Here is a 20,540-nt window from a genome sequence, read left to right as displayed (position 1 = left end):
TTCATGCCAATATGGATTAGTATCCTTCCAAATCCATCAACTAACATAATAATCCACATTTAGAACTTCACTCCCATAATTACACAAAACTATATTAAAATCACATAATTTCCCATAACCATTTTTCTATAAATTTTTATACCAACTTGAACCATTATTCTTCCATTTCCATCACAAGGCCACAACAACACAATTAACATAACAAATAAAATTTTTACCATCCTTCTTCATCCACACAATTTTCGGCCATACACACATATGCCTATAACACACAAGTTTTCATACTCTACATTCCTTTCCTCATTCTACAAATATATATATATATATATATATATATATATATATATATATATATATATATATATATATTTATTTCAAGACAAAAGGAGTAAAATCTTACCTTTCTCAAGAAATTTCCACTTGCCAACACAAGCACTTTCTTTCCTTAAAAATTATACCACGTTGAAGAGGGCCCTTAAATTAGTGAGAATACTAGAAAATTATAATTCTTTAGACAAGAATTGGTGGCCTAAAATTTTTTCCTTTCTCTCCTTGCTTGGCCGAAATTCTCCTTCTTTTTTGCTCTTGTTTCTTGTTTTCTCTCCTTCTAGTTTTGTCTTGAAACTTCTAATGGTTCATGACAATTAAATGGTCCTTATATTTAATTACCACATGGATAATTTCCATGGGCTTGGGCTTGGCCATGTTGGCCGGCCACCCCTTGCAAATTTGGGCCTAATTTTTTTTTTCATTTTTTTTTTGGCCAACCCGGTTGGTCCCGAATTGGGCCTAGCCCACAGACCTTTCGACCTTAAAACGTCCATATCTCCTTGTACCGACGTCACCTGGGAACCCACGACCTATGGATGGAAAGCTAATTCAATTATCTACAACTTCTATTTCCTGGTATTTTTCCAAATTCCAAACTTATAATATAGTTTTTGCCCCCCAAAGTCAGGTCACCCGAAAACGTTTTTTTTTAAATATTCGTTAGGAGGACTTCCACTTTGATTTGGCCCAAGGGCCCTTCTTGAGTTGTGTTTAACTTCACATATGTGATTCATATAATTTGTCACATGTCCCAAAAAAATCTTAACGTGTGGGCCCCCACCTCAGCTTACAATTAATCCGACGTTCAAAAATACGAGATATAACATCATTAGTCTTGAAACTGTTGTTATAGGTAACTCTAGTTGTTTGTTTAGCCTTAATTAGAAGCTAAATGCCTAAGTTTGGGACTTATGGGATTTGCTGGGTAGAGTTGAAATCCCCTATGTAATCTTAGTTTGGTATTGGAGGATTTATATATGTTGGGTATGTAGTGTATATTGAGGGGTATAGAGGGTATGCCTTTCATGGGTTTTGCTCTCTATCTGGGTAAGTATATCAGTGGTATACTATGTATACCATAGTTTGACACTTAGAAAAATTTGAGAAGATGATAGCTTAGGCTTGTTATTGGGCCTGTTGTCCGCATCTCTAAAAACTTAGGCTGCACTTCTTTTGGTCCTTTATGCCTCCTTGCGTGTTCTTGTATTCAGCCTTTGGGCTCTGTCTTGGGCCTTTCGTTTATGATGTTATTTACAGTTTGGTTATTAATAAATATGGGCTCGGCCCAAGTCGATGTGATTAATCTTTTGGCTTTGTAATTTATATTAGCTCTTAGCTATGTTGAGTAATATACTAATATTGTGCATACCCATTTGTATCCTTGTCCACCCAAACTCGTTGGTGAGCCCCCACGGGGCCCAGTAACGTATCTAGATCGAGTCAAAAAAATTCGGAGCAAAATGGAGCATACGCATGGACTTAGGGACCAACTTGCATAATACCTTCGTTTGGGCTTGGTCGGCCCAAAATCTTTACTCTTTACTTTATGCAATTTAAATTCATATTTACGCCTTTAAATTCAATATGTTGGAACCCTTATATGATTGTCACACAATTTAGAGTCGCTAAAACTGATTTCTTTTACTAAATTCAACTCATGTATAAAATAAAATAAAAAACGGATTGAGAGACTGTTTTGGACTTGGAACGCTGGACTTGGTAAAATTACTGGACTGAATTGACACTATTGAAACTTTAAGGGACTGAACTGCCTGAGACCATTTTGGACTGTTTTAAAACTTATGGACTGATTTTGAACGTTCGAGACTTGTGGAAATATGCATAAAAATGGATTAAAATTTGGCTAAATAAAGAGTATGATTGATAGGTTAAAATAAATAACATATTATAATCAATTACTGTATATATAGTATGTTAAAACTATTTTCATAAACTTAAACACTTTTTTCCAAAAATCTTTTTTTGGGTGGACTTACGTGGAGTCCTACCTAGGCTAAGAGCCTTCGGGTATTAGCTTAGGTGTTCAAGTACGATACCCACGCTCAATGTTGAGTAGAATTATACTTCGACAATTTCTTAAAAACGAATTTCTTGCATGTAAATGACACCCTTTTTATTGCGGAAACCTAGACTTAAACAATTTTTGTCCAAAACAATTTATAATCATAAGGTAAACTATTAGAACCCGTAGGTAAACCACAATTGAGCGGATCCTTAATACCGGGGTGCCAAACACCTTCCCCGGGGGATCACCAGAACCCTTACCCAGACTTTGGTAGACTAGATTTCTTTTAAATAATAGTTTTAAATGAACCTTTTTCGAACTGATTTTCCTAATTTCCTAAAATATTAGGTGGCGACTCTAACATGCATCCTTTAGAGCACCATTAAGTGGTTGGCGGGTTTTTCCGACTTTCCCGGTACGATTCACAACCGTACTTCCCCGAGACACCTCCCTCTTTTATGAGGTATGTGCGAGTCGGTTAAACTTAGAAATTACCAACGCTCGCTACAGAATTATATGTTTATCTTGTTGATTTATATTGTGTTGCGTGAACTAATCTTAGTCGACCTATGATGCTTACCAGTACGTGTGGTGTGCTGATACTACTCTTGTTACATCCTTTTTGGGTGTAGATGTGTTGCAGGTTATTACTTGAAGTTTCTCTTAGTGGATTACCGGACATCTTTCTACAGCCTTGCTCATCTCATTCCAGGCAGCGGCTGTGTCATTTATTTTGAGTTTTATTCCTGTGTAATAGGAGCTCTTGTACCTGTTTAGACTAGATCCTGGGTGTCACGACCCAAACCGATGAGTCGTGACGAGTGTCTGACCTCTAGTGACTAAACGCCCATATGCTTGTATCTGGACAATAATGAACATCAAGGGCCCATAAGTATCTCAAACTGATCTCATACTGCCTCATGAAAGGGTGATATCATGAACTCTACACAATCTGAATATATATATACATGCTAAAAGAACAGTGCAAGCCAACTAGGCCGCTACATATACTATACACAAAAGAATAGAAGCCGACAAGGCTACATCATCTGACATATACATACAATGTCTACAGACCTCTACTAGAGTATAACGCTGTAGAAAGGACGGGACTGGGCCCCGTCATACCCATATGCATATACATTTCATACCAAAATAGACTGCAGCTCCGGATCAAATGGAGCGCACTGGCCACTGCTGCATATAGAGGTCCTACTGAGCTGGACCACCTGTCTGTCTACCTGAACCTGCGGGCATGAACGCAGCCCCCCCGAGCAATAGGGGAGTCAGTATGGATAATGTACTGAGTATGTAAAGCATAAGAGCAACATAAGCATAAGCATAAGAATCATGAATGGAATCTGGAACTCAAATGCCACTGACTGTCCACATAGATTTGTATGAACCAGTATCTGTAAGTATGCATAAATCTGTATAACTGACAATGCTTCTGTGGGTGCATAATCTGCATGCTCTCAATGATAATCATGCTCATGTATTTAAATATAGGCTATACATGTATATATATGCGCATATAACGCCTGTCAAGCCTCTATGGGCATCCCATCATATCATATCGGCCTCTCTACGGCCACCATCATCATATACATTGCTACGGAATGCGCAGCCCGATCCATATCTCAACATCCTGGTGCACCAGCTGATCATGTGGTAATGCGTATATAACGCCTATCCTTTTCCCCCATGCCCCATATACATATAATACACGCGTATATAACGTCTTCTGGTCATGGGTCAATATGCATATGTATATGAATGCAATGCATAACTGAATCGTGTACATAGAACTCTCGGAGTGACATAAGGTCATATTTCCTCCGATGGACAACCTTTGAGCTAACATCATCAACATAAGGAATCTCAATGTCACAACCCAGCTAGGGGCCGCGACGGGTACCCGGAGCTAACCACCGAGCACTGCTAGTTCTTCTTCTAACCTTACTCATTTAATGCTCTTTTATCAATTTCATAATCAAATCATGAGAAAATCATCTTCCATTTGAAAACATAAATACTTTCATATGCATATGCCTCTCGGCCATCAAAATAATATATATATATATATATATATATATATATATATATATATACATAGTAGCAATCTCGTGAGACTATCTAACCCATACTGCGTATCTACGAGCCTCTACTGGAGTGCTAAACATACGGACGGGACAAGACCCCGTCATGCCCAAAATATACATGTACACAAAAGAATGATCATAAGCACCTCCGGACAATGGAGTGCTCTCAAATCAGCCGCTAGCTCCTATGAGTCTGGATCAGCATGAACACATCGTCCAAAGAAAACGGACGTCAGTACGAATATTGTACTGAGTATGAGAGGCATAAACAATGAACTAAGTCAATGATATAAAGGAGATATCAATATGGAACATCTGTGTCTGACTGTCAAGTATAAAGGAAATAAGTCATACTGTCTTACTCATACTCACCATCATATCATATATGCATAATGTATAAATATAAATTGCCCGTCCATATAGGTACGGTGTGATACTGTATAAGCTGCTCGTCCATATCGGATCGGTGTGATAATCATAACATTAGCCTGCGTCCAGGCCTTCCCGCGTCCGGGGTATAAGCTGCCTACTATAGTGGTGTGTGTATCTGCCCGACCATATAGGTACAGTGTATCATCATCATCATATGCTCATTATCATAATATACTCATTATAGTATGCTCATCATAATATACTTATCATAATATGTTTATCATAGTACATGCATAGGACTCAAGAACAACTACACTTTATCGGGGTGACGTAAGGTCGTGATCCCCCGATTTCATTATGGAACATTCTTCGACATTCTGCCTCACCTTGAAGGAACTAACATATAAGGTGAGTGTGAGCAATAAATAACATCATTATCATTATAGGATCATCATATCATACATTTTAGAATCCTTATACTTTAACTCATCGCCATCATTATAGGGCTCATAACATGTCTCTTATCTTATATAGTTATTCATAGACGTAGGTTTTTAGCTTTCTAGAATATAGGAACTCATGAAGAGGAAAGAGAGTCATGCTATAGGATTCATGCCATTAGAAAGAAAGGACTAGCCTCACATACCTTTGTCGTTTACTAATCTATCACTTGCTTGTTCTCCTTTAGTGCGTACGTTCTACCTTCAAGAGAATTTGTATCGACATTAGCTAGCGATTATAAAAAAACAGCTTACTAACGCTAGAGAAAATTGGACAACTTTTCCTTTCGTTTATGCAACTCTTCCCATATTCTATATCAACTCTCAAACGTCCATAACAACATTCTCAATATGATAGACAACACTCATCATTCATTTACAATATTCGTATTTCACAATTTGTCTTCAATTTCTCCATAATCATGGCCATGGTTCATTGTTGCATTTTCTCACATAGGATACTTATTCCATGTTCTAAATGTCATTCATAACATTTTCATAATCACAATTTATAAATGATCATGGTTCAATTCAAACCTTTACTCAACAGTGCTACTATTCACACTTTCATGACCCATTTCTTACATACTTCTATAATCCAAGTGTTTCAACTCTTCCATACCCTAAATAACATGTAAATGCCATAAAACTTACCTTAGATGTTGTAGGAACAAGCCTTGAGTGGTATTACTCTTTTTGCACCAAAACCCTAGTTTGTTTCTCTTGAAATTTCTTAACTTGGATGAACTTTGATGAGTTTCATACACTTGATTCACTTGGATTCTTGATATTGATCTTTGATTTCCCTTGTTTTCTTGTAGATGAAGAGTGGAGAATATTCTAGAGGTTTCTAGAGAGAAGTAACGTGGAAATGAAATGAATTAATGAGCTTGGGTCTCCTTTTTAATGACTTAAAACCTGATCCGAAATGAACAGTAGTTGAAGTGCACAGTGGTCGTAAACCCAGTTTACGGTCCGTATTCCAGTTTACGGTCCGTATTCTGCGGGCGTATTTAAGCATAATAGAACCAGAAAGTCAGGCTGAGGACATGGTGGTTTACGACTCAGTTTACGGGCCGTATTTTAGTTTACGGTCCGTATTTCAAGTCGTATTTAACCATTCAAGCATTTGACAGAAAGTTGAAGTTTTGGAAGTTGAAATACGACATGGCAGTTTACGGCTCGTAAACTACTTTACGGTCCGTATTTCATTTTACGATCGACTAGGCCGAAGTGCAAATCTGCAACTTTCACGTCTTCAGAACCTACAATTAGTCATTGCGGAGCATAACCTATCTCTTATTCCCATTGCCTTTGAAATCTTACCTAGGGTCGTCAAACGTCATTCCCTTCTGATTAAAACGTCGTATACTCGTATTCTTCATTAGTCTATTCACTGTACGTTCACGGGGAAATTTCCGAGGTGTAACACTCAAGACCCATGAATAGAAGGAACAATCATATGGGGTATAGGAACATCAAAGACTGAAGCACTCCTAGTGCTTCTAAGAGTAGAGTAATATGGAAGCTCGTTTAATCACTTGTTGGCCCATAACATAGGATCATGCCAAAAATGAATAAGGAATGGCCTTAACATACCTTTACGCCTTCTCACTCACTTAACGTTCTCCTTCTAAGTTCGCAAATTTACATTCAAGATAATTAATACTAGAGTTAAGTCTTGAAAACACTTCTAAGTTCAAACTAGTGCTAATAACGAACTAACGAAATTTGGGCAACATTTCCCCTATTTCATCAACTTCCACCATATGGAAAAACAACTCCCAAATACCATTAACAACATCCATAATATCAAAATCAAGAAATTATATTCAATAGCATCTCCAATTCATCTAAAATCCTCTTTTCAAATTCATCCATAGTCATCTTCTTCACCTCAACCTCTATGGCTTCTCTACTTTAGATTTTATCCTCCATAAGAGTTACTAAACCTTTACATCACTTAAGCATACGAGTAATAGGAATATCATACCTTATTATGGAAGAACTTCACCTTCCCCAACTCCTTTCAAGATCAAGCTTACGACAACTTTGAAGAGAAGCAAGAACAATTACCTCCCATGGATTCCTTTTGGGTTTTGATGTTTGATTCTCTCTCTTGATTATACGGAGAGGTGGAGGGTGATTGGGAACCTTCAAGAACTCTTAGGAAGCCTCTAGAAATGTAGGGAAATAAGTGTGGAAAGTTGGAAATGATGTTTGGGTCGTTTGGCATATAAAAAGGTGACAAAATCACCCCCGACCCTACTTTGCGATGAGTATGCGGCCTTGCACAGTCAGTGTGCGGCCGCACAGTCATTCCTCTGCCTAAAAATGATGTTGGGCAGTGATCTCTCCCAAATGGGGAGTTGGCGACCAGTGTGCGGCTCAACACACTCAATGTGCGACCGCACATTGCCCTTACATCTCCGGGTTTCGCGAAATCGCGTTCCTTTCGACTCGTTTGACCTCCAATCCTTATGGAACCTTCTTGGAACTTGTATAAAACTTCATTAACCATCCAAGGGAATCTATATCCTTTCCTCAAACAAAAAGCTAAGAATTGTATAACTCCAATGCCACGAAATCTTCCCAAAACATAACTCAAACTCCAATTTCTTCAACGAACTCGCTTTCACCGATTCGTTTAATTCCGAAACTTTGGAGTACATGCGTAAAGTTATCAAATATCCTTCTTAACCTTATAGGGCTTCGTGTCCCCTTTAGTCTTGTGTTAGTTCACTCACAATACAGGCGACACGAAATTTCCAAAGTGTAACACCGAGAGCTTTTCAGTTTTCTTGTATTAATAATAGGGTCATTATGAATCCTTATTTTTAAATTGTGATCATCATCTATATTACTGTTAATAAAAATGTGTTGAATATTGGGTTGGTTGGTAAGGGTTCGCCTACTAGGTAATAATACGGTAGGTGCCCGCACGGCCTGTAATTTGGGTCGTGACATACTCAAAGGGACTGTTCGTTCAAGGGTCATTATGAACGGCCCTGTCTTGGATCCGGCGGCTTCCGCTCAACGAATCACCCAAGCTGCAACCAAGAAGATGAAGAAGAAGAAATCTTGTGAGTCTTCAACAAAGAAGCCGGTGGCTATTACCACCGTACCAACTACATCCCTTCTTCTCAAAAGATATAGGAGCTCGGGAGAAGGAAGTTCTTCCGGAGCCAATGATTATAGTGAAGCCAGAGGTAGGGGTGGGCATGGTACGGTATTTGAAACTTTGGTATAATAATTTCGGTTTTCGATTTCTAAAAATACTATACAATTACCATACCAAATTAATTCGGTATGGTTCAGTATTTTTAAGTTCGGTTTCGGTATTTGACGGTACGGTAAATCGGTAATCAAAGTTTGTTTGACTTTGATGAACATATAATCATATCATGGAGAATTACTTCGCCTATTCAAGAAACGTCTTAATTCTATCATACTAACACCTCACATATGAAAAATTCAAAAGAAATTACAAGCCATCCCCTTCGTAAATCAATTACACAACAAAAACATTTCAATCAAGAAAGAGTAGTCAAAGTTCAAACGTCTAAACAATTAATTTTGTACTAATACTAATTTAAATATTTGTTAGTATTATAATATATACTGATATATATGAATTATATATGTAATTATATACTTCGGTATGGTATTCGGTATTTCGGTATTTTCTTCATAAATACCGAATACCAATTTTTTTTAAAATGCATACCAAATATCATAATACCGAAACCGAGGTATAAAAAATTTCAGTTTCGATATGGTAATCGGTATATACCATACCACGCCCACCCCTAGCCAGATGTGCTTTAATTTTGCCAAACCCCCTTGGTCCTGAGAGACTGTCATCATTGAAGAAAGTTCATGCAAAAATACTTGAAATTTAGACAAAAATTGGCTGAACTTAAGGTATATGTGCCTTATGTTCATGAAAAAATGATTGAACTTCTAGGCACATGTGCCTTATGAAAAAAGTTTTGGTTGCTTTTAAATTGTTTGAAGTTAGGGTTTGGCAAGTCAAATTTTGGATGCAAATATCTAAACTTTAGGCATTATTATGGATTTAAAGTTGATTTATCGGAGTACACTAACCTTCAAACATCACATATTACCTGAAATTGATTTAAAACAGATAAACTTGTAAAAATTTAAAAATTCCGGGTATAACCGCCAGCCCAACTGGATATAAGAACCGGTTTAAGCCCAAGTGGGAAACTCCCATATAGGTCCGAACGGGTCCGTTCATTGGCAACCCTACCTTTTTTTGTGAAAAAACTCAAAAATATCTCGGGTCTGTCTTATAGGAAAATCACCGACAACAGCCACTGCCTGAGCAAAGAGAGACTAAACACAAGCAAATATCCAATTCCGACGAATTCTTAATTTGTGGTACCGACTCTTACTGCTTTCGAGTTTGAGACCACACAATTATTAGCTTCTTTCTCCACTTTGAACTAAAGCACCTTTTAGTTGTTTCAATTTTGGGGTTTGTTTGCGGAGGAGTGCTGATGGCCATGAGAATTTTCCGGAATTGTTTTTTATTTTATTTGAAAACCAACGTTTGGGCATGAAAATGAAAAACACCTAAAATCCTTTTTTCACCTTTTTCTCTTTCGGTAAAACAACCAAATATTCATAATCAAACGCAACTCCAACTTCAAAAATTCCAAATAAAGTGAAAAGCATTTGGTTTCTATGGCCAAACGCGTACTACTAACAAATAATTGTTTCTTTGTAGTTAGTGAAGATCAAAATGTCGTTTTTATTAATGCTCTCTGTTGTTTCTCTTTGCATCAGGTAATTAACAATCATGTCGTGGTGCACTATCGAGTCTGATCCCGGTAAGTCTATTTGCCTTGTATCATGGCTCCTAATTTTTCGTTAGGCTTGGCAATAAGGTTGAGAATCGAAAGAATAATCCTTGTGAGGAATGAGTCTTTACTGCTAATAGAGATGATTAGAGTGTTGTATTATAGAACAAATTTAGCTCGCTTTAATGCAAACAGGGAGACAGTGCTATAAAAGAAACTAAGGCGGAGTCTTTGTATCAGCTCTAGTTGCTTCAGCATCATCCTACATAACTTCACCCTTTGAATTGTCTTCTTTCAATTTTTTTTCTTCCAATCCTCATGTATTAAGCGTATGATTGTGTTATGCCTGGAATGTTAGTTATGCCCTAATGATGTTTAGCTTTTCCTGAATTTATTTTGTGTTCCAGTAACTGCTTGTAATTCTTCTTTTATTGGTTTAGATTTCAATATTGCTGCACTGGTCTTGCAGCAGGATAACTGTAGATGCCCTTCCTGGCTGTTGGAAAAGTAGCTACTATAAGTTTTCATTATGATTGTCAATTAAACCATCAACAGCTCATGGCCTCCAAAAAGAAAACTTCTTTTGATCTCCATTTTGTATTTAGCTGTAGGGTTGAAAACGTTTTCAAAGAATAATATGTGCTAGGTTTTGCTGATATATGTAAAATGTTCACAGTTTTATCAAATTTACAGAAAGCTAATAACGCTAAGTTATCCTTCCCTTTGTTTCGTAAGTTACTCGGACTCGGGTGCGGGTGTCCGATACGGGTGCAGATCTAGAGGTCGGATCCTTCATGATCTAAATTCTAAGATTCGGGGATATAGATCTAGGTATGGATACGGCTGCGGGGATTCGACTAAAAATAATTGAAATATCTAAAAATAGAACTATAAAACCTAAATTATGAGATATTATGTGAAAAACATGAGGAGAAAATATTGATCAAGCGGAGAATCCCGGAAGGAGATAAAAGGAAAAGGAGTGACATAGAAATTTCAATATACAAGTTATTCCATTTTCTTTAAGTCCATCTCAGCTTTTGTTTTGATTATAAAAATCATTGGATCTGTCCGGAATTTCTCCGTTGATTTTGGTCAAAGTACCCAAAAGCGGTTGACTAGATCGGGTACGGATCCCACACCCACACCCATACCCATGTCGTGTCGACACGGGTGCGGCACCGAAAGTGAAGAGTCCGAGTAACTTAGGTTTCGTTGTACTAGACAACTTTTTTCCATTTATCCCGAAAAAGGGTAGCTATTGTTCTTTCCTTCTCAAGCATTGCCTTTTGTGCATTGGACCATAAAAGTTGGTCTGAAAAAGTATTTCAGGGCATCTTCAACAAAATACTTACGATGCTGTGTGTGTGTGTTCTGATATATGAAATTCTCCTCTCTCTACTTATCCATCTAGTGAGGCTAAGCAAACAGGCTACTTGTCTAATGAACCTTACTCAATAGATCTTACAATTGCTCCTTCAACTCCGTTGTTGCCATCCTTTATGGTGGGATAGAAATAGGTTGAGCACGGAACCAAGTCAACATCAAAATCTATGTCACGATTCGGCGGAACTCCAGATAGATCGGTAGAAACACCTCAGGAAACCCCCTCACTACTTGCACTGAATCAAGAGTAGGAGTCTCCTTGCTAATATCTCAAATATAACCAAGTAAGACAAACACCCCTTTCCTACCATCCGTTGCGCCTTTATAGAAAATATTATCTTCCTCGTGAAGTGACTAAGTGTCCCCAAACAGGCTACTTGTCTAATGAACCTTACTCAATAGATCTTACAATTGCTCCTTCAACTCCGTTGTTGCCATCCTTTATGGTGGGATAGAAATAGGTTGAGCACGGAACCAAGTCAACATCAAAATCTATGTCACGATTCGGCGGAACTCCAGATAGATCGGTAGAAACACCTCAGGAAACCCCCTCACTACTTGCACTGAATCAAGAGTAGGAGTCTCCTTGCTAATATCTCAAATATAACCAAGTAAGACAAACACCCCTTTCCTACCATCCGTTGCGCCTTTATAGAAAATATTATCTTCCTCGTGAAGTGACTAAGTGTCCCCCTCCACTCAGTTCCCAGCATGGCCAAGGTAACCGTCTTGGCGTGACAATCCAAGATCGCGTGATAGGGAGATAACCAATCCATGCCCATTATTGTATCGAAGTCCACCATGTTAAGCAATAGTAGATCAACCTGGGTGTCATACCCGAGAATAGAAACCACACAGGACTGATAGACTCGATCCACCACTACTCAATCCTCAACAGTCGTAGATACGCTAGCAAGAATATCAAGAGATCCACATAAGATATCCAGGTGCTATGCAAAATATGTTGACACATAAGAAAGTAGAACGTGGATCAAATAATATTGAAGCATCCCGATGACAAATTGAGAGAATACATGGAATGATTGCATCCGATGCCTCTCCCGGGAAAGCATAACAATGAGCCTGACCGCCCCCGGAACACCACCCCGGCCACCCCCAGCCTATACACCACCTCTGCCACCTCCTCATCATCCAGATGTCATACTGCCATTGAAAAGTATTTGCCTAATTTTGGTCAGTTAGTGCATGTAGCTGACTGAGCTGCAGCATATTTGGCACGTTTAGATGACATATTGTTTCATTGATCGGGTGTATCTCCCATTGTTGAAGGATACCTATTCTCTTTTGATAACATGTGTGACGTCTGATTTTCAACTTTACTTATAGCATGGTTTTACTGGTGGTCCTTGGGATATATGAAATTTATCACTTTCAAATGTAATAATGGATATTGTTGACCTCTTCTAACAAAATCAGCTATTGCTATTTGAAATTGGGGAAAAGAAAATTAAGTTGAATTTTGGATTGCTCTAAGTGGATTGATATGGTTATTGTTGAAGGGTGCGACTATCTCATCTAAACGCTCAAGTTGTTAGAAGGAGCACACTTTTTTATTTAATTACGTCTATCAACATGCCCCCTTCATGTGTGGTTTGGTCATTTTTCATGGACCAAGCACGTGAATTTTTTTATTTTATAATGGGTGGTGGTGAGACTCGAACCTAGAACCTCTACCTGCTGTGATAGCATATTGAAGTGTGCGACCATCTCATGTAAAACCTTAAGTTGTTTCAGAGAGCACACTTTTATTTATTTAATTATGTCTTTCAACAGTTATATTTTCTTGGTGATGTATGATAAAAGTTAAAACCCAGTTGTTAAAGCCCCAGGCATGGGGGTTTGGGCAGAGACACTCAGAGATCTCTTTCCTGTAGAATTAGGAGTGCTAAAAGTGGTATGATATCATTCTAAAAAAAGTGGAGTGATACGGTTGTTAGGTTCTCTTGTTGATGTGAAGATATCAAGATAATAAATCCACTGAGTCATTGCAACCCCTAGGCATGTCTGTGAGATCCCTTTCCTAACCCTGTTTCAGTTGCTAGTTAACAGATCTGTACTCACCCGCATTACATTCACATAGTCACTGAAAGATGAAGATGAAGTTGTTCTTTCACCGAGTAGTCATCATTTTGCTCACCTTTTTATCAAGTAAACCAAGTTCACGGGAAAATGTAAACCTTTAACCTTGATGTCTTGTACCATTTTTCTGGATTGATCCATTTCCTGGTCCTTTGAAGTGGGAAAAAATTTCACCCCATTCCTCCATCTTATTGCCAACATGACTTCAGTTGTTTCTAAGAGTATAACCAGCTGACTTCGAAAATCATGTAAGGTCCAATTCTCTATATCCAGAAGCCATAGAAGACTGCAAGCTTATCCATTTGATACAATCTTTTCCCACAAGAATATCCCTTATTTTTATTGTTGGAAGTTTGACTATGTTTTATGAGAAGAAATGTTAAGTACATTTGTATGTAGTGTGTAATGTCCACTTTGGTCAAATCCTTTATGAGATAAATTTCGAGCTCACGCCCAAAATGGTTCCTAAAAGACTAATGAGTAATGTCTACAAATGTGGTCTATCTTTTTTTTAGTCCATAAGTAGGCAGTTTGCAGATTAAATCAACGACTTGTGCTAAAAGTTTAATGGACCCAGCTAATGGAAGTTACTGCCCAGTTAATAGCCGGTCGCTAAAAATTATCAACTGCTTGCGTTTTATTTTCTTATACAAACGACTTGCAAAAAAAAACTTACATTGAATCTTGTGCTTGATTCTTCCTCTTCTCGCTTGCTAGCTTCCCTTCGTCTACGGCTCCTCTTTGATGTTTTCTCTTTATGTAGCATATATTCTATGTATAATATACCTTGTGGGATCAAGGTTGATTTTCTGAAAAGAGAGACAAGCAAGATAATAAACACATTTGCCAATTTAGAGGAAAAAACATGATAACAAAATCATGAAAATATTAGGATCTCAACCCCGAAACATTGCTAACCATGAAGAAGATGGAAATAGTAACGAGTAATAGTGCACAATTATGTACAGAGTTACTCATGGTCTAATAATTGGAATTTAGATTAACAATATAACAAGAATAGACCAATAGTTTCTTAACTTACAGGAATCAATATGGATCTTAGGTAAGTGAAAAATTAGCTTCCGATCTTCGGCATCCCTCCGAAGAGGATTACAACCCCAAAAAAATCTAAATCTTCTAACTATGAGTTTTCCTTTTATAACCGTAACAGTGGCAGATTTAACAATGGGTTTGCGAGTTCGATAAAACCCAAATCCCATATATATATACGTGCAAAGAAAAAAAAATAATAATTACAATTCGGTTTACATTTCAAAGCCCACTTTCTCGACTCAGAACTCAGCGTTCAGATTCTGGATCCGCTAGTATATCTACTGACACCCCTAAAGGTGTATCGTCAAATACAAATACGGAACGAACTACCTTTTTAAAAAAAGCAGTTTCGCTTGAGATACATGTCATAGATACAAGATGCCATACTAGAGATTGTAATGTAAATTAATTCCTGAAACATACTGCTTCTCTGCATTGCATCTTTTTCTTTGGAATTCCTTTTCGTGCACAACTCAACAAGGCATTGTTATTGCCCACAACATGGTATCATTAAACTAAATGCATAACCAAGAAGAAACATGTAGCAAGCATGACTAAAATATTGTTTGTTACAAGTATTTTTTTTTTTTAATTTGACAAGATATTGTGATTAATTGGATCATTGAAAAAGTGAGCAACCTGTATAAGAAACTAAACTCAGGTCGTTGATTTTTTTACTGACCTGCTGTTAACGGGACTGTAACTTCCATTAGCCGAGTCCGTTGAACTTTTAGCATAGGTCGTTGGTTTAATCAGCTAACTGCCTTCTTATGGACTAAAAAAACAGGTACAACCCGTTTGTGGACATTAGTTTGTTTTGGGACCCTTTTTGGGTGCGAGCCCTAGAATATTTATGGCATTTTGTCTGTGTATGTTGAGGTGATTGTGTTAAACACCGTGCTGAGTATTTGAGTTGTGGCTCTCATTTCATATATTTTTCTCTTCCCATAGGCAGAGGAAATGGGCAAAGAACTTGTTCCTCCTCTTCATATTGATACATACTACAATTTTATTTCACTTGCCTGGACTGAATAAAAAGTAATTCTATAGAGGTTAATCTTCCTTATAAATTGTTTAACATCATCTGTGTGGCTAATCTTCTATTGCCAACAGTCTTGTTCCGACCGAAATTTTTTATCACGACACGTCTTTAGTTGCAGTAGCTAAAGCCTTAGGGTTCGTTTGGTTGCTGGGTAGGAAGAGAGTTATTTGTGTATTAAAACTAGCATAGTTAATCCAATGTTTGGTAGCATTTTAGGTGCTTTGTATAAAATTCAGCATACCAAGAACATTGTTTGGTTATCACTTTACAATCCCACATAAATAAAACAGGTATAAGTTATGAGTCAATTATGTGTTATTTTATGCGTGTAGAAGATGAATACTAATACATGGATAAAGCGGCTGTAATGACAAATTTACCCTCTATCACTCCACACCTATATTCTAAGTTACTCGGACTCGGGTGCGGGTGTCCGATACGGGTGCGGATCTAGAGGTCGGATCCTTCATGATCTAAATTCTAAGATTCGGGGATACGGATCCAGGTATGGATACGGGTGCGGGGATTCGGCTAAAAATAATTGAAATATCTAAAAATAGAACTATAAAACCTAAATTATGAGATATTATGTGGAAAACATGAGGAGAAAATATTGATCAAGCGGAGAATCCCGGAAGGAGATAAAAGGAAAAGGAGTAACATAGAAATTTCAATATACAAGTTATTCCTTTTTCTTTAAGTCCATCTCAGCTTTTGTTTTGATTATAAAAATCATTGGATCTGTCCGGAATTTCTCCGTTGATTTTGGTCAAAGTACCCAAAAGCGGTTGACTAGATCGGGTACGGATCCCACACCCATACCCACACCCACACCCATACCCATGTCGTGTCGACACGGGTGCGGCACCGAAAGTGAAGAGTTCGAGTAACTTAGCCTATATTTATGGCTTTGATTGCAGTGCTTACATGTACCAACTATTTACATGGTCTTGCCTCATTTTTAAAGATCAAACATTTTATCATGCGTTGTAAACAAACATTTTATTTTAAAACTTTTATAACGCATATTAATTTTTAATACGACAAACCAAACGTCCAAAGAGTAATACATGCAATATAATCTTTTCATAACTAATCCCCGAGTTACGTACTCCTACAGAACTAATCCCTGCATTACTGGTACCTGTATAACTCTAACCAACAACCAGCAACCAAACGACCCATTTACTGCATGCACTATATGCTGCTTAAGATGAACCTTCATCGAAGCCAGATGAGGGTCTGGGGACTATCTGGTGATTATTTTTATTTTTTTATATTGCTTTTTCTATGAAGGAGGGTTTGGGGGGCGGGGAGGAAGGGTTGCTGAGATTCATGAGTGACTCAAAGACTAGTTTGTTGTGCTGCTTAACAGGACTAGAAACTATGTCCAGACACCATTTTTATCCCCAAAAATAAGAATTCTTGGGTGTGGGTTTTGGCGGTGGGGGAGAAGGAGACCAGTTTCCTGTAGTGTTCAATACGAGTGGAAACAATCCAATGTAACATTCTTCTTCATCTTTATTTTCTTTATGACGGCTACTAAATTTGGGGTTCTGAATCTACCTAAGCTCTAAATTTTAGCCGCTTTGATAAGCTTTTCTGATGATCTTCCTGTTGCATTTCACTTGGTAAAACCCTTGAATATGAAAGGTACTGACATTGCTTGCCTGCAGGGGTTTTTACCGAACTTATGCAGCAGATGCAAGTAAAAGGTGTACAGGTATTTTTCAGTTTACTCTGAAATGATGAGCTTCATTTTTATTATGAATTGTTTTCTTCAATTTTAGGTGGTTTAATCTCTTAGTTTTTATTTGGAACATTTCAAGTATACCACTGCGGAACGAGAACATGCTTTTTGGAGATTTTTGTTCTTTTCTTTTTCCCAGAAATTTGATGATCATATCTCAGTGCATATTTCTTTTGTACATGCAATTATGGACTTGAACTCTGTATTTACTCGTTACATGCCAGATGCATGTAATGCAACTCAATGGAGTTTTCATCTTTGCTATCATCGTATTTTGTTGCGAAGCAAATGCTTGGCTTGTATCTTTGTTAGGTTTCGGGATTTCGAGCGACCATTCTCTCTGTTGAATGTGGAGTACCTTATGTTAGACCTTAGCAGAAGGGAAAAAATATATAAGCTAGGAAATGTGAGAGAAAAAAAGGTGGAGCGGTCCTTGGTTTTTTTCCTTCATAGTGGTTTTATCATAGCTCTCCTCCACTATCTAGTACGTAGTCCTATACTATTATTTTGCAGCTTTAAAAACTACAAGAGAATACACCTATTGCTGAGGAAAGGAAATGGAAAGCAAGGGCAAGCAAATGACATACTGGCGATTTTATCTAAAGTTTGGATGAATTTTATTGATATATATAAAGTCTAAAGAGTTCAACTTGAACATATATTGAATTGAAAATGTGGTCTGTGGTTCCTAGAGGGTGTTGGAGCATGAAGAACAACCATTCCAATCCAATTGAGCAACCCTTCAATCATAGTCACTAGCTGGGATTACGTGCAGATCCTATTCCCTGTCGGGGGCTCCTGATAATAGCAGTGTACTAATTATTATAAATGATTTTATATTACTGGAGATTAGATAGGATTTATTCCATTTCATGGCATACCAGGTTTGAAGCTAAAATGGGCAAACTATGGAAGGGGATAGTGTTCTGCAGTGGTACTTAATCATTTTTGCGCAACCTTTGGTTCTGTTATATATTGAATATCAAAAAATGCTAATAATAGAAAATTTAAAAATCAGTCTTGACTGGAAGAGCCTTGGTTAAATTGCCCGTCATTTCCCCTATCTTTTTACAACTCTTTCAACATCTTTGTGGTTATCTCATTTCTATATGAAGGGGTTTTTCTGCCCTTACAGTTGAAGCTGGATAAGCTATGTTGTCTTATGAGACAAAGCAAAGGAAAAGGTGGGGAGTGGGAAACGGTGTTCTGTTAAAATTGTTGGTTAGCTACTTTCTTTTGGGGTTTTTCTGCCCTTACAGTTGAAGCTGGATAAGCTATGTTGTCTTATGAGACAAAGCAAAGGAAAAGGTGGGGAGTGGGAAACGGTGTTCTGTTAAAATTGTTGGTTAGCTACTTTCTTTTGGATGCTTAACTTTTTATCTTCTCATGCTATCCCATGTTGAAACAGGTTGAAGAGTTGTATTCCTTGGATCTTGATGAGCTCAACAGTCTTAGGTGAATAAAGACTGCCACTTGAGCATTAGTTATATGGTTGGGCGGACAATTTATTCTCAGAGGCTTGAAGCTTGCTTGTCTCCAGTTTTTTTGTAAAGGAAATAATAATTAATCTTCTGATTTCTTACAGGCCCGTGTATGGCTTGATATTCCTTTTCAAATGGCGTCCTGGTGAAAAAGATGATCGCCTTGTGATCAAGGACCCAAACCCAAACTTATTCTTTGCGAGTCAGGTCAAATGCCTTTACATGATATATGTGGTTGAACTTCTAGGAGTTGTGTAATACTATGACATGTAACTTTCTTGATGATGTGATACAGGTGATAAACAATGCCTGTGCTACCCAAGCAATCCTTTCAATTCTCCTGAACAGTTCAGATGTTGATGTTGGCCCAGAACTGTCAGCACTAAAAGAATTCACAAAGAATTTCCCGCCGGAGCTTAAAGGTTTAGCTATCAACAACAGTGAAGCGATTCGTACAGCCCATAATAGTTTTGCTAGACCTGAGCCATTTGTGCCTGAGGAGCAGAAAGCTGCTGGAAAAGATGATGATGTATACCATTTTATTAGCTATATACCTGTGGACGGTGTGTTGTATGAGCTCGATGGATTGAAGGAGGGACCAATCAGTCTTGGGCCATGCTCTGGTGGGCAAGGTGATATCGAGTGGTTGCGCATGGTGCAACCAGTAATTCAGGAACGTATTGAGAGGTATTCGCAGAGTGAAATAAGATTCAATCTGATGGCTTTAGTAAAAAACAGGAAAGAGGTGTATACTGCAGAGCTGAAGGAGCTTCAGAAGAAGAGGGAGCGTATTCTGCAGCAGCTGGCTGCATCCCAGTCGGAGAGAATGGTTGATAGCAACCAAGTGGAGTCCCTAAATAAATCCTTAGCAGAAGTAAATTCTTGCATTGAAGCTGTTAGTGATAAGATATTGAGGGAGGAGGAGAAGTTCAAGAAATGGAAAACTGAAAATATCCGTCGGAAGCACAACTACATACCCTTTCTGTTCAACTTTTTGAAAATCCTAGCTGAAAAGAAGCAGCTGAGACCTCTTATAGAGAAGGCCAAACAGAAAACCACCAATCCTAGGTGAAATTGTACTCTTTTCACTGGCTAGACAATGTCGTATTTTGGTGAAGTTCTTATGACTGGTTTTAAGTTAACCTCAGGATTGACATCTCTTACATTTTTCTAATGGTCTCTTTCTCAATTTACTGTGTCATTTGTGGTTTTAATTGTGTTTATGTGCCTGTTCGAGAGCTACATGCTCTCCAGGCCAAGTTTGAGCACTAATTTAAACTTTTCGTTCTTGCTGAACGAAATACTATTTGGTGTTCCAGTAGATGAGTTCTAGAAATAGAGTGGATTTGACAACTGTTGTTTATTTATTTACTGTTGTGTGGTTTTCTTTAGTATTGCTTATATATATATATATATATATATATATATATATATACATATATATATATATACTAGTTTCACGAGGCCCGTGCTAACTCCGGGTCCAAACTCAAGATATAAAAGTAAATATTTTAATTAAAGAAATATAATTTATGTTAGTAATAATTTCATGTAAGTATATTTTCGATAAAT

At 37.7% G+C, this 20,540-nt stretch overlaps 1 protein-coding gene across 1 annotated transcript; it reads left to right on the top strand.

Annotated features, from left to right (window-relative positions):
* Positions 1 to 9,551: 9,551 nt before the first annotated feature.
* Positions 9,552 to 20,321, top strand: LOC132631615 (ubiquitin carboxyl-terminal hydrolase 2). Its single transcript, XM_060347243.1, has 6 exons — positions 9,552 to 9,734; positions 10,143 to 10,186; positions 17,414 to 17,460; positions 18,896 to 18,942; positions 19,073 to 19,175; positions 19,264 to 20,321. Exons 2-6 carry the CDS (start codon positions 10,156 to 10,158, stop codon positions 20,038 to 20,040), a joined length of 1,005 nt encoding a protein of 334 aa, XP_060203226.1. The 5' UTR covers positions 9,552 to 9,734; positions 10,143 to 10,155; the 3' UTR covers positions 20,041 to 20,321.
* Positions 20,322 to 20,540: the final 219 nt, after the last annotated feature.

This window comes from Lycium barbarum, chromosome 3 (assembly GCF_019175385.1).
Source record: "Lycium barbarum isolate Lr01 chromosome 3, ASM1917538v2, whole genome shotgun sequence".
Taxonomy (NCBI): domain Eukaryota; kingdom Viridiplantae; phylum Streptophyta; class Magnoliopsida; order Solanales; family Solanaceae; genus Lycium; species Lycium barbarum.
The sequence above is the reverse complement of the archived record's forward strand: the minus strand, read 5'-3'. Positions and strand labels throughout refer to the sequence as shown.